This window comes from Netta rufina (genome assembly GCF_964035555.1).
Source record: "Netta rufina genome assembly, chromosome: Z".
Classification (NCBI taxonomy): domain Eukaryota; kingdom Metazoa; phylum Chordata; class Aves; order Anseriformes; family Anatidae; genus Netta; species Netta rufina.
The window spans coordinates 32506524-32520611 of record NC_140126.1 but is presented as its reverse complement, the minus strand read 5'-3'; the positions used below and the strand labels follow the sequence as shown (position 1 = coordinate 32520611).

The window sequence follows — 14088 nt, the reverse complement described above, 5'->3', positions numbered from 1 at the left end:
TGGTCAGTTTTTCCTCTTCCTTTTGAAAAAAATACTTTCAACATTTTGCTACTGGATTTTTTTTGTAGGAAAGTCAGTACCTGAGATATTCAACTATATCTGCACAATACCTGGAGTATTGTGCAGTATCTTACTCAAACACTTATTTCCTTTATTATTTTTGATCAGAACAGTGAACATTGTTTATGCTGAGACCCAAATGTGTTTCTGTTGAATCTTTGTTTAAATATAACTTAATCATTACTAAAGGCTGAAAATTCCCCACTTTGAGGAAGTGACAACAAAGAAAAAAAGTCTAAAAAGATTTACACCACGTTACCAAGAAGTCCTTACATTTATACACTACTTATAAATTATAAGACCTGTAGATGTGTATCAGAAAATTTAGTAGTTTTCTTCTAATATTTACTTTCCCTGCTTTAGGCAGTTTCTGTTCTTATCCCTTCCCATTTATTTTAGATATTTCACCTGCTGCCAGCTGTGGGTGCAGTTTCTTTAAGGTGCTGAGCAGACTTTTACATGGCTTCTTAGGAAACTGCTTCCAGTTTGTGCTCTTCTTATCATCTGATCTAAAACACAGGGGAGGATAAAAGGATATATAAAATACAGACCATATAGAAAAGAATAGCTTCCATTGGCCTAAGTTAATTCATTTTCAGAAAAAGGAAATCATTTTGAAAAGAAACCTTGTCACTGTCCCTATTTGTCAGAAATAATAAATATAATAAAATGGAGTGACATTAACTCAGCACTTCATTTCCTCAGAAAAGAGCAGTATAAATTGACTTATGGGTAGTTTTCTCCATTCTGGAAGGAGGATCTATATTGAGATCTGATTTAGAGTTTTTGGTTGAAGTTTCACATTGCTGAGTTTCTTCTCAGAATCTATACCAGTCTCACTAATATAATCTGAACACATTAATCTGTATATGGTTATTAGTTTAGACTATTGTAAACTTGCTGTTCTGCTACTGACACAAATAAAGGCTGTTTGCCACTACCACATGAAGTTAAATTCCTGTAAAATGCTGGAAGACCAGTCAAGTAGCTCTATGCTCATAAGCTTTATAGTCACTGTCACATGTCTATGACAATTAAGTTCCCAATTTCAGCTTCAATCAAAGGCTGCCAGGAATTAGGAAGATTGGAAATTCAGTTTACAATTTGGAAATTATGTGGTTGATTAAATAATGGGATAAATTGGTCTGAAGGTATGCTCATCTTTGTCAGAGGAACAAGGGATACAATGCCAGACCCCATTTAACAGATGAATATAGAGACAGAAGGGAGAATCACAAGAACTCCTAAGCTCGTCGGAGAAAGAAAGTGGAACAGAATTTCCCTAATATGGTGTAGAGCAAACTTTGATGCCACAAGACCTAACCAGTTATTACTATTTCCGCTGATGCTGTCACTGTGACATCGCACTTAGCATCAGTAGAACTGTTTGCTCAGTTGGCACAGACACATAGCTTCCTTAAGGAGGAAGTATACATTAAATGTATTAAAAATAAAATTAATTAATGAATTAAAAAATAAAAATAAAAATGCATGCTTGCAGATATCATCTCCTTTTTTTCCCACCACAAAAGCATGCCTACAAACAATATAAGCAGTACTGTTCCAAAAATGCAAGAAAAAAAAAACTATTATATATAAGAAAAAAAAAAAAAAAAAACACCTCTCAAATTTGCACCCAAAAAGGCTACTTTCCTTAATGAGCTTTTGATGTTAGTTTCACAGAGATGGTTGAAAACATCCAAGAAAAGACTTTAAGGAAGATGCTGAATGAATAAAAGACATTCAGTAGTTTTCGCAGTAAATGAAGTTTTAGTCTATCATAAGGAAGATACCAGCAAACTTGGCCTAGAAAGATGCCAGTCAGGCAGATTGATGTACTAGAAAACACTGATTTTTTCATGTTATTCTTCTACTATGCAGAAATATTTTACCTACATGCAGTTTACCTACATATCTCCAAAATGGAGAAATATCCTCATTTCCAGGTTAAAAAAAATACCTCCAAGTTTTATAATGCAGGTACCAACATCTCTCATTTACTTGAAGTCAAATGTTGAAGATGTTCAATTCCTCTTAAAGTCAAGTAAATAGCATAGATTAAATATGTCCAAAATGGACAGCAAAAGACAAAAAGATCAGTTAGCCACTGAAACAGAAAAGGACTTAAAAGACACTAAAGGAAAAGGTGCCAGAATCTTTTCAGTTGTAGACAGATAAGACATCAGCCACTGGTAGATTTTTAGTTCAGTAACTAGTAGCCAACTTTATCTTTCTATGACTCATTCGAACAGAATCTTTACTGTCTCCTTTCTCTGCTAAATCTACTGCCTTACTCCAATTCTTTTTTTTTTTTTTTTTTTCAACCCAGACATCAATTTCCATTCTTCTTATGAAAAAAAAAGACATTTTTCATTGCAAAAGGTATCTTCACATAAAGTTATCTTCCTTACATTTCTTTCACACATAATTATTCGTTTGATGGCACAACACTTTACATACAATGATGAAAATGTTTTTTGCGATGTTTTTATTGGGGACCCAGGAGAAGAAAAAAGGCAAATAAAAAATATGAATACAATCTACTCTGTTGTTTACTCTTTTCTTTGATGCTACTAATCACACAATACATTTCAATAACTTAAAGGAAGCATTTGATTCAGTAGGGCATCATAGGAAGGGTCCTTTTTACGCAATGAAAAGCATGAAAGCTTTCAAGTGACCCATAGATCAAATGACTAATTTTGATTCGAGTTAGTGAAAATGAAATCAAGAGTTAAAGTGACACGAGATGATTTAAGACTATATTTTCACACAGAAGAGACACGCATTATTCAGTGATGTTCACCCTCAGATAGCTTACATCCCTCTTTCTACTTTTGATCTAATTACTCTAAATGGAAAAGAATTTATAAATTTAATAAATCATTTTAAAATCAGGCATTTACAATCCCATTTAGATTTATCACAGAAGAAATTCATTCTAGATTAGCCTCTCCTATAGAAGTTGTAAAGAAACCCTTCATGCAACACTTTATTTAAGACAAGCATTCAAAACATAATTAAATGAAAATATTTTAAAACAAATATAGGCAATACAAAAAGTTTTGCTTGATTGATCTCACTGAGAAGTCAGCTCCTGTAACTTAATAAATTATTTTTATTTCATTACACTAACAAAAAATGTCCTGAATTCAAGACAGCTTCAAAAGCTTCATGAAGGGTCCTGAAACTCTCATGTTCAAACCCGATATTCAATGAACACAGGCAAATCAAATCCTCAAGTGGTGAAGCAAGGTGAAAATGCATAAAATGGTGGCACAATAAAAATAAACTGTTCTTCCTCTATTCTAGCTTGTGTCCCATTTCCTAAATAAGCAGTATGAGAAGTGAAGGAAAAAGAAAACAAACACACATTATCATTTCAAGCAACATCTGCAGCACATTATTTATTTTTTAATTTTATTGGCAACCCCCAAATGCTGACCCTTGCCTTAGTGATTTTCAAGTCTCTATAAAGCATTAGAAGCGAGATAAAGAACAGAGGACAGGCAGAAACAAAACCATATTTGACAAAACAGTTTTTAAATAAAGTTTGCTCTCTCTCAAGTAGTTCAGCAATTTCTCCATCTACAGATAGATATAAAAACCCCATAGAACTTACATGTACACCATGTTTGTGTCTAAGTCAATGCACACAATGTCCTGTGGTGGATCATACAGATCAAAATACCGTGAATCAACTCCAACAATAAATGGAACAGGTGCACTGAGTACGGTGGCCAGAGACAAAGGACATAGGGGGATATACGGACATTGCCACTGAAATGGAAATATCATCTGAAGGAAAAATGAAATGAAACCGATTCATTAAAACAGGACAACAGACCTTGTACAGCATAAAACAGGTGTGAGGAATGTTTTAACAATTCGTGTCCATAAAGAACAATTCTGTTTGAAATGTTTGAATCCTGTCTGCCTCTGGGCCCTGCACTGGCAATTCAATGCTTGAACCACAGCTGCAGTGTGTCCCAGTCTCCCCCTCATTCCTCATTCTAGCCAATTTATCACTTCTTAAATTTATGAACCTGTTTTCTTTTGTTCCAGACTTCTATTTCTAACACTGCTATAGATGTGTCTGTGAATGGCTGGGGAAGAATGTTTTAATTACCCGTGTGTCTGGGAGTTTCAGAACAACTGATAACAACTAGTGACTGTTATGGGATACTATGTGGATCTTTGGTATCTGGTTAGGGGGGGGGGCTGAGAAAGAAGCTGAAAGGCGGCTGGGAGACAAGATTTGAAGAAGGTGTTTTGAAGAAGGTGTTCCGTAAACTTGGGATGGTGCCCAGTAAGTACAAAGGGGAAGAGGAAGACTGCGAGCCTTCAGCACGGAAGACCCCTAGAGACCCCCAGAAGAGACCCCAGAGGAGACTGCGCATGCTCCAGTAGGAGGGACTGCACCCCGGAAGCTAATTTTAATAATCTATTTTTTTTAGAAGTAGTAATGAATATGTATTAGTCTAGGAGCATAAAAATCAGTTGCTTGATGTAATTGGTGTGCGTCCTGGTGGAGCGGAGACTCCCGGTGCACCCAGCGCTGTTTGCTTACCTCTATTCCTTTATATCCTTTAATAAATCCTATTTTTCATTTAATTCTAATTTGAATCCTGAGCCATTTATAACACAGGTAAGTTTGTTACATGCAGCAAGTTGAAATTAAATTGCTAGAAACCCTGTTACACTGTCAAAAAAGTGTCTTCAACTTTGATCACTTGTTTACAGGACATTTCTTACTTATCTATGCAAAAGCATTGATCACTTCAACAATTATAGTAATTACACATGCTAGAGTGATTTAACTAAATGCAATTGCTAGGAAAAAAATGATCATTTAATGCAATTATTTTAACTTATAAAAGCCTCATAGTAATTATGGAGTTTCCAACATTTTCCCTTGCTGCTGTACAGAACACCTTGTACTTACAGCTACTACAGCTTCAGCAACTCCTGTCAATACAGCTGGTCTAAGAGAATGAAGGAGGATCTTGCCTTCTAACAATACAAAGAGTAGCAGGGTGGCACAGTTTTCTGGTCCAAGATTCATGAGTAGAGTACTGAAGTCTGCTCCACTAAGGGGTAAATGGAAAGTAGAGAGGGGGAAATAATGTTACAGGATTTAAACATTAAAAGCGAGAGCGAGGCACTACTAAATTTCTAAGAGCTGTTTGGACCTACAAGTTGAATAATTCTTAGATATTTTATGTGTGGTAATAGTAGTATTTAATAGCTAGCACCTCAGTGTGAGACTTGTACTGCAACACAAAAACGTAAATTCAAAAGTACTGTTACAGAAACATATGCCTTAAAATGCTACTGTGTGGTTTATGGCTCTCTCACTTATGCACAAGCAGCTTGTCTTCCTAACAGTAACACAGACCTAACTAGTTATCACCTAATCCAAGCACAAAAAAACACTAGTAGTTTCATAGGATGTTACCTCAAGCAAGAATAATGAATTACAGTATCTATTTTATCTTAGTATCACTATTTTAAATTCTAGTACTAGTCAAATAGAAAATAAATAAATAAATTCAGCATTCTCATAGCAACATGCATTTAGTTTCTACAGTTTAATCTCCATTTCATTTCTTTGGAAACCATACAGATATTTAGGAATTTTAATGACGTCTGTAAAAGTAGAAGAGGGGTGTAAAATCTGTCCTTATAATGCTAATTACATGTTACTTTGCAGTTTGATGGCTAGCTGCAATTTTTCCCTTAAGTGGCTGAGCAACAGCTGAGATTTAAACATTGGATCCTTTTGCATATACAATATTATATATGATAACATTTAAGGGAAAACAACGTAAAGAAGGGTGATTTTTTTTTTAATTAAAAGCAAAACCAAAGCAAACAAACAAAAAGTCATGTCATATTCATAAGAAACTCTAGCCTTGTAGGTGTTATCCAAAGAGACTGCATCAAGCCTCATTCACAAATATTTTAAGTTACAATTTTGGATTTTCAAAGTGTTTGTGCACTTGGGCATTTATTGATTTCACATAACTGCTTAACATAAATGTCTCCCTTGGAACCAAAAAGGGATAAACAGCTCAAGATAACAAGAAATCTATCTATGGTATTTTTAAAAAAGTCTTTACTGTTTATATTCTAAAGATGGAAGATACTTAAATACATGTATTATTTCCTTACAGCTTCCTTTCTTCAGGATAATCAGTAATACCATTCTTTCATAAGGGACAGGTCTATGTCATAAAAACAACACTGTCTAATATTTCAAATACATATTGTGCTGTTTATAAAATCTAATAATATTGAAATAGTGTTTGGCTTTCTTCTATGCTTCATTTCTATTTGTCTTGGGATGTCTCAATTACAATGCGTTTAAAACATTGATAATGATACCTTAGTGGTAGTGGTGTAGAAACTGGCTGAGACAATATTAACGCATCATGGGCAGAAAGCTGAAACACAAAATAATTCATGATTGGCAAGAACAATTCCAAAGTTAGTGAAGTAAAATATTCCAGTGTAACCACATATCCATAATATAATAAAATGCCTGGCAGACAGAGTCACAATGTCATAAAAGAAATGTGAATCAAAAAGGTTTGGAGCTTTTGTTCACTAAGTCAACAGAGCTTGTATTAGTCACCAAAATAATTCTCAGAAGTTACAAGAAACTGTTTATGACTCATTGTTGAACATGTAGCTACTACTAGGTGATTAAGCAGAGATCACAAGAGACTGCCCCAGGGGACTAACATATGAACCACAGTAGTGGACAAGTGAAAGAACGGTAGAAAACAAACAACCCCCAGTGGCACAGAGCAAATGATGTCCATAAAATGAAAGACCAATATAAGGCAGAAATTTCAAAAATGCAAGTAGGATGCTGCTGCAGTCTGTACCACACAAAATCTGAAATAGCTTCCTTTGCTAGGTTAACCCGGGTTTATATCCATGTAAGAGAAGGCTATTCCACCCATCTCCTCCCATCTCCCTTCCAGCAGCTGGATATTCAAAGCTGAGTAAAAAAACTAATAGAAGAATCCAGGCTTTCAAGGCAAAAAGGAGTATTATGATAACTAAAAACGAAAGTACATGTTTTGCCTACCTGCACAAGAATTCTTGGCCTTTGTGGTGAAGGGAAAGGTATATTGTGCATAAAATGGGATATGTGCCTGAACAGAAGATAAGATGTTAGAAAACCAGCACTGAGAACAAACAAGGACTGAAAACAAAGTCACATTTTGGAATTTGTACATCCCATATGTTACAGAAGTACAGTTACAATTTATTTACTGTTTTGATAAGTTTAGGAGCCTGTTTACACAAACTGAAAGAAAGAAGCCTCACTCGCTCACATTTCACGAGTGAAAATTAATAGTGGCAGCTTCATATATGCATGGAAAAGGTAAGAACACACTGGCCATGTAGGCAAATCATGTAAAAATCTCTGGTAGACAATCTTCATTTTACACGATTTCTCATCAGGCTTAGCTAGGAGAAAGTATACTTAGCTACCAGAAGTCCAATGCAATTTTGAAGATAACAAGTTTTCAGTGAATGTTTATGGTTGTTTTTTTTTTTGAATCCCTTACAATGAAAAGTATCCTCTATAAAGTTCATATTTTTATACATACATATATATGGGGCAGGGAAGCCAGGAAGGGAAAGGAGTGAGGAAGCAGAAGGTAGAAGAAGGTAGAGGGAGTGAAACAGAATTCATCTGCAGTTGTTGCAGTGCTTCAATATGGACACATATGCACTGCTAATGAAAAGAGTCCTTGTGCTTACATTTAATAACCTAAAACACAGGACTGCAAGCACTGGCATGTCTCTTACAGCTCAACCATTTTCTGTGTCTAACAAGTTTAAAAGGAAGTTACACAGGCTTGAAAAATTTTAACAGAAGAGCAATGGTAAAAATCTGCAAAAGCTACTCTTATTAAACAGAAGAAACTACAACTTCTCTCAGTGCAATCAGTAACGATATAAGCTGCACAGGGCAACCAAGATAATGGTGGAAATACAGTACTTATGGAAGTGTGACATATATATATCAGATGACCACTTGAGCTGATATAACCATCTTTACACATTAGCTTGAAAGATGTTTTACGTACTTTTCAATGGGAAGAGGATGAGGTCCAGAGACAGACAGTTTGTAGATGAACATCAGGAATTTTCGAAATGCTTCAAAGAAAGGCCAATGTGAGAGAAGGCATATACATTTATTAGAATTGATGGACTTGGAAGTAACCACTTTCCTCTCTACAGCTGTCAAGAGACCCAGCTGCAATTGTTGCTTTTCTGTTAGCAGCTCCTGGGGATAAGGCTCATAAAACTGAATAGCAGCACCATAAACCTAAAAAATGAAGAAACACAACTGAGCAGACTTGGTATTTAACAGAAGTTTGGGTTACAGTTTTTGAACTATCCATAAGTCATTGGTGTTTGCACACATAGTACAGTGGTTTTCTTAGTAGCTTGTGAAAACTATTTTTCATTTATCTAACATACACTAAGCACCCTTATAAAGGAAATATTAAATATTTTGGACTCTTGTGCCTCTCCTCCTTTTTGTCATGGCACATTACTCAAAGTATTTGTACTCAGTAAAATGAAAGGGAACGAACTAAACTGCATTCCATAACAAAACCCTACCTATTAACTGTTACTGGTCAAAAAATCACCTCACAAGATGACTGTATGCCGTAACATTCTCTTATCTTTACCACATTAAACAATGAAAAATATTTTAGCTTTGACTCTATTTTAATCAAACTAAACAGGGACCAATCATTTCTAATATTCTTTTATTATTTGCACAAGTTTCCTAACTGACTGAATTATTCTAGCAAGTTAATTATTCTAGCAAGTTCAGCAAAAGGAGAGCAGGGAGAGGTGGGTACCAGAGCATATGTTATTTCTGTGCAAAATACTGGCAGCTACTGTATTCACCCTTGCAAATGAAGTATTAGTACCTTGGAACAACACTTTTTCTTGTTTGGCCATAGAGAAGTATATAAACTTCTCTGATGGGGGACTGAGCCTGAGCAAAAGTTAAGCTGTCATCGTTAACGGGGCCAAACTATTGTTTATTAGTCACAGACAGCTAACCACATATTACAGTCACTTACTCCCTTTTGTAGTTCACACACTGTGCACAGTTGGCAAGTTGAAGCAACAGCTGAGAGACCGACCTCCAAAAAGCACTCCCTTCTTTTACCAGGTAGTGTTAATCCCGTAGTCTTTGTCTGCATATAGCAGACACTAACTTCTTACACGTGGGCTGAGTCATGCAGCACATTTTTGTTGCCTGTGGGTGCTGCTGGGCTCTGTACAGATTCCACAGACTTTTGGTGTTTTAATTTTGTAAGTTTATGTGAATTCAGACAGCATCACTAGTTGCAGGAGATCACCAGTTCTTGACCACCTTTCACATACTGCCTCTCAGCTAGTAGTTTTCTGTTCTTCTGTTGTTTTCTGGTACCATCTTCCTGCTCATACACACAGATACCTGCATAGCCCATTCAAACAAATTCACATGGAACCAGCTTTTGATGTAATCATGGGAAAAGCACAACTACTACAACATTTCTAACACATGGTAAGTGAACATCACCTTCACATGTAGGCTACATTTCTGTTGCTGGGAAGTTTTCTTGAAAGAACAGAGGAAATCCATCCCTTGTGATTTTAGGTTTCCTAAGCATATAGTTATATGGTTCTGCATATATGGTTCTAAACAGCACAAACTCTTTCATCTATTTCCTGTTTTGGTTTACCTCTGCCTCATAAGAACGCTTAAGACATACAAATTTAGAAGTGAAATATTTAACAATTTCTTTAGTACTATTTGTCAAATACAGAAGAGATGTTGCCTATTTTATCTCCTTATCAGACATCTAAAGTAAAAGCAAAAAACAGTCACAATGTGCAGCCATACCTTTTCTGCAGAAGAACAGGTCAGTACAAATGTTGAGAACACTGGTAGTGGATATTTGGTTTGAGGGTCCCAGCATTCAATAGTAGCTCCCATAGGAAGGCAGAAGAGAGGTACAGATTCTGACAATGGGAATGACTCATAGTTCTCTTGAGGGTATCTGAAAATTAAGCCTTTGTTATGGGAGAAGGAAAAGTTAGTGAATTTGCTCCAGAAGCCCTAAATAATGTAAGCTATATATTTTCCACAATATAGAGATATATCTGTTGCTTATCTGGACTTAATAACTTAAGATTGCATCCACAGAAGAAGAAAAAGTCTCTCACTTAACAGTGAGACTAAATCATCCACATAACAATAATTTAGAAATTGTACGTGAATACTGAATACTGCCTTTCAATAACAGGTCAATTACAAGTACATAGTAAAAGCTTATTACTGAAGATTTTGACTTTAAATCAGTCAGGAATTACTTGTGGTATTTTAAATGTGCATTGAAACAGATTTTATTACAAAGAAATTCCTATGAAGAAAGAGCTAATTATCTATTGGAATAGTGGTACAAGTATCTCCACTGAAAATAGGATGAATTAGGTCTGTATTTTCTGCTGAGTTAATGTGTTCAGTCTTAACAAATTGTTACTCCATTTTCAGAAGTATATCTAAGTCTTGCTTGTAGAAAATGAGTCCACAAGCATCAGTTTACTTCTACTGTTCATCCAACTTTTTAAATGGTACACTGACTTTGTTATTCTATGTGTTTCACTTCTACTTAATAGCTTACTCTGTTGTGTTTAATGCTCAGCAGAAACTCTTTTGGAAGTTTTTCTTTATTTCCAGAGGAAAAAAAAATCTGTGGCAATGCATTAAAAATTTTTAAAACTACAGAAAATCTTTATTTTCCTTTAAGTCTCTCTCATTTATTGTTCAGAGTATTTTCACTCTCCCTTAGTAAGAAAGGAGTGAATAGGTTTGGAGCTTAACAAATTGAAATTTCCAATTAAAGATATTGCATTAACTGTGAGGCATGAAAGGAAATATGAATAACGTTGATGGGAATTTTCAATTACTCTTCCTTCTTCACCACCAACACAAGACACAAACTATGAAATCATTTGTTACATCTGAAACACTTGCTAGACTTTTCATTGAAACTCCTAAGCCACCTATCCTGTCATGATACACCCTGAGTTAATACAATGCAATGCTGTTTCTATTAAGCTTTTTTTTTTTCCCTGGAAAAAAGCGATGAGAGCAAATGAATTAGAGGAGTTGATTTCAACTGAAATGCTCTAGGAAAAGAATTTTGACAGACTATGCTCAGCTTTTAAAATTTTTATTTTAATTCAAGGAGGTATCCGAATCTTTACGTTAACATGCTTAGACGGTTTGCTTCTAAAATTACTTACCAGCTTTATACGCTATGGAGTTAGAAGCTGGCACAGACTTCTTATAACAAAGGTATACACTGGAACCCCACTGAAAGACACAAATTTCATCTTGGAGCAAACAAAGACAACAGCAGGCACCACAGAAACCAAGTATAAGTATTTAAATATACTCCCACTTACAAATGGAGCAGAAATTTAAATAAAAAGTGTTACAGAATAAAATTACTGTTTGGCTGCTGAGTGTGTTTAACTCAAGGAATGTAGAAGTCACCCTTTCCACATTCTTAGAGATTATAGATTTACATAAAATAATCATACCACCACGCTATTCTTTGATTTATTTCCATGTAAGTATAGAGAAAAGTGAAGCAGATTGTTTGCAGCTTTCACATACCACATTTTCTCGGTTATATAAAATCAGACACTTACAGGAACCTCATCACTGGTAGTGAAATTCTAAACACCTCCAGTGTTCAATTAATTCATTCATTCATTCACTGGAAGCCTTTAATATACTTTCATAAACTATTTGCATAGTTTTTGTGCAGTTTGCCTACCGTTTGAAAAAATCGTATACTTCAGCCTGAGAAAACCAAACACAAACCAGACTAAATACAAGCAAACATTTAAAAAAAAAAAGATAAGCAGTAATTATCATTCTTACAAATCTTTGTAACATGGTCTTAATAATAACAAAGAAAAATAAATTTTGTTTCATCCTATGAGTATTAGCATCACCAAACAAACAAAAATCCTAGAGAGTACCCAGACATGAATATGCAAACTGAAGTATTAATCACTCCTTAAGAAAATTCCTAGTACAACAGGAAAAAAAAAATCAGTGTAACACATAATACAAAACTGAAGTCACAAGGTATATAGAATGAAACAATTATGATGCAGCCAGAGAACACCATCTTAACAGTGCTAGGAAAAGTTCAAAGTGCTCCTCCTGTTTGTTTTCTTTTGTTGTTGTTTGTTTGTAATTTTTAAAAAAGGTAAAAATATTTAACATTTAAATACTCACCATGCCACAATTTAAATTCTTATCAACTTTGCAGAATGTATGAGGAGGGGTTTCTCCTTTGCTGGTAACAATAACACAGATATCTGTCACTGCCAATGAATTTTGAGGTCGTATTGGAGGAGCCCTTCGATATGTGATAAAGATCCGCTGAGAAGACGTTGAACTATTGTTAACATTAGCACAGCGACCATAAGGAGTAGCCTGAATCACCTCACAGCCTGAAATGATACGTTCCTTGCCTTCATACAGAACTCTGCAGACAGGAAGGAAGCAAAATATTACACACATTCAAGTACATATGAAATTACTTAAGCAAATGTACAGAAATAGTCCACTCAGTGGCAATTGCCTAGCACAACAGATCTGAGTATTTCTTATAAATTATTTCCATCACTTCAAAAAAAATTAAAAAGGCAATAACAATAATAATAAAATTAAAAATTACAACAATATATGCAAGTCTGCTTCCCACATCAGTTTCTGGAGGGAAAAGAAAAACCAGTAAGGATTTATGTTCATAGTTTGGCTAACATTTCTTAGTCTACAACAAAAAATAAATAAATAAAAAACAGACACACAAAAATAACTTTTTGGACTACAGAAAAGGAAGAAATAACAACTACAGTTATTCCTGTATTCCTAGAAACCAGAATACATGATACATGCCCATACTGCAACATTTACATGTTATCTGGATTGTTTTGGCCAGAGCACTAGCTTAGATCTCTATATTTGAGGGATGGGGCATCCACAGGTTCTCTGGGCAACCTGTGCTCACCACCCTCACAGTGAAGAATTTTTTCCTAACATCTAATTTAAATCTCTCCTCTGAAAATTCCAGAATTTTCAAAGTAATATACCACAAAGCTTTTCGAAACCCCTTGAAGATTACTGACCATCTTTAAACTATAATATAAAAACATGATTCCACAGAACAAACATGTATCTTGATAAACAAAGAAAAAGAAACAAAGCCATGTGCAGCTGTCAGGCCTCCTTCATTCAGGTGTATGCATAGAGTCTACTATGTAATCTCTTCACATCACTGCCTCACACTAATGACAAGTGGAGACTGATCTGTTAATACCCCATGTCAGATTCAGTTAAAACACATTAAATCTAAATAAAACTGAATTAAAACTCAATAATTTAAAGCTATTCCAGAACCATTTGTAAGCTGACAGCTTTTAAGAAGGAACATCATATTAATTAGACAATTCCAGCAGTTGAGTTTAAAAGGTTTACAAGTACTCTCAGAGAGATGTTTAAAGACTGTAGAGTTTCATTTGTGCAAATACTTCTAAAAGCTAAAGGGCTGACCGGTTTTAAAGGCTGCAACAGTTCAATCACCTCCTCTCAAAAGCAAGAAAAAAAAAAAAAGCAGCCCTCATCGCTACACATACACCAACACAAGTATTAAAAATGTACCATTTCCCGACCTCACACATAGTAGGTAGTTTAAAAAAAAAAAACAAACCCAATACCCATGGATCATTCAAAATAACCAATGTTTTTAATGATTCAGATCAAAACATTCAGACTGACACATGAAATACTTAACATGACACCCTATACATACAAATCCTCAGTATGAGAATAAGTTTGCTTCTACTTGTTTCAGCTTCCCAGTGTCTGCCTTCAGATTAATTAGTACTGATCAGGATAAGGTTTGTTTC

At 35.0% G+C, this 14088-nt stretch overlaps 1 protein-coding gene across 2 annotated transcripts in view; it reads right to left on the bottom strand.

Annotated features, from left to right (window-relative positions):
* Positions 1–14088, bottom strand: part of DENND4C (DENN domain containing 4C) — a 67999-nt gene that overhangs the window by 28471 nt on the left and 25440 nt on the right. For both annotated transcript variants that reach the window (XM_084305086.1, XM_084305085.1), the window contains exons 3-11: positions 12413–12665; positions 11404–11473; positions 9998–10167; positions 8172–8413; positions 7160–7226; positions 6448–6506; positions 5006–5150; positions 3683–3858; positions 469–569 (exon numbers count right to left, since the gene is read on the bottom strand). In XM_084305086.1, coding sequence (XP_084161212.1) covers positions 469–569; positions 3683–3858; positions 5006–5150; positions 6448–6506; positions 7160–7226; positions 8172–8413; positions 9998–10167; positions 11404–11473; positions 12413–12665 — 1283 coding nt within the window. The remainder of the gene's footprint in view (positions 1–468; positions 570–3682; positions 3859–5005; positions 5151–6447; positions 6507–7159; positions 7227–8171; positions 8414–9997; positions 10168–11403; positions 11474–12412; positions 12666–14088) is intronic.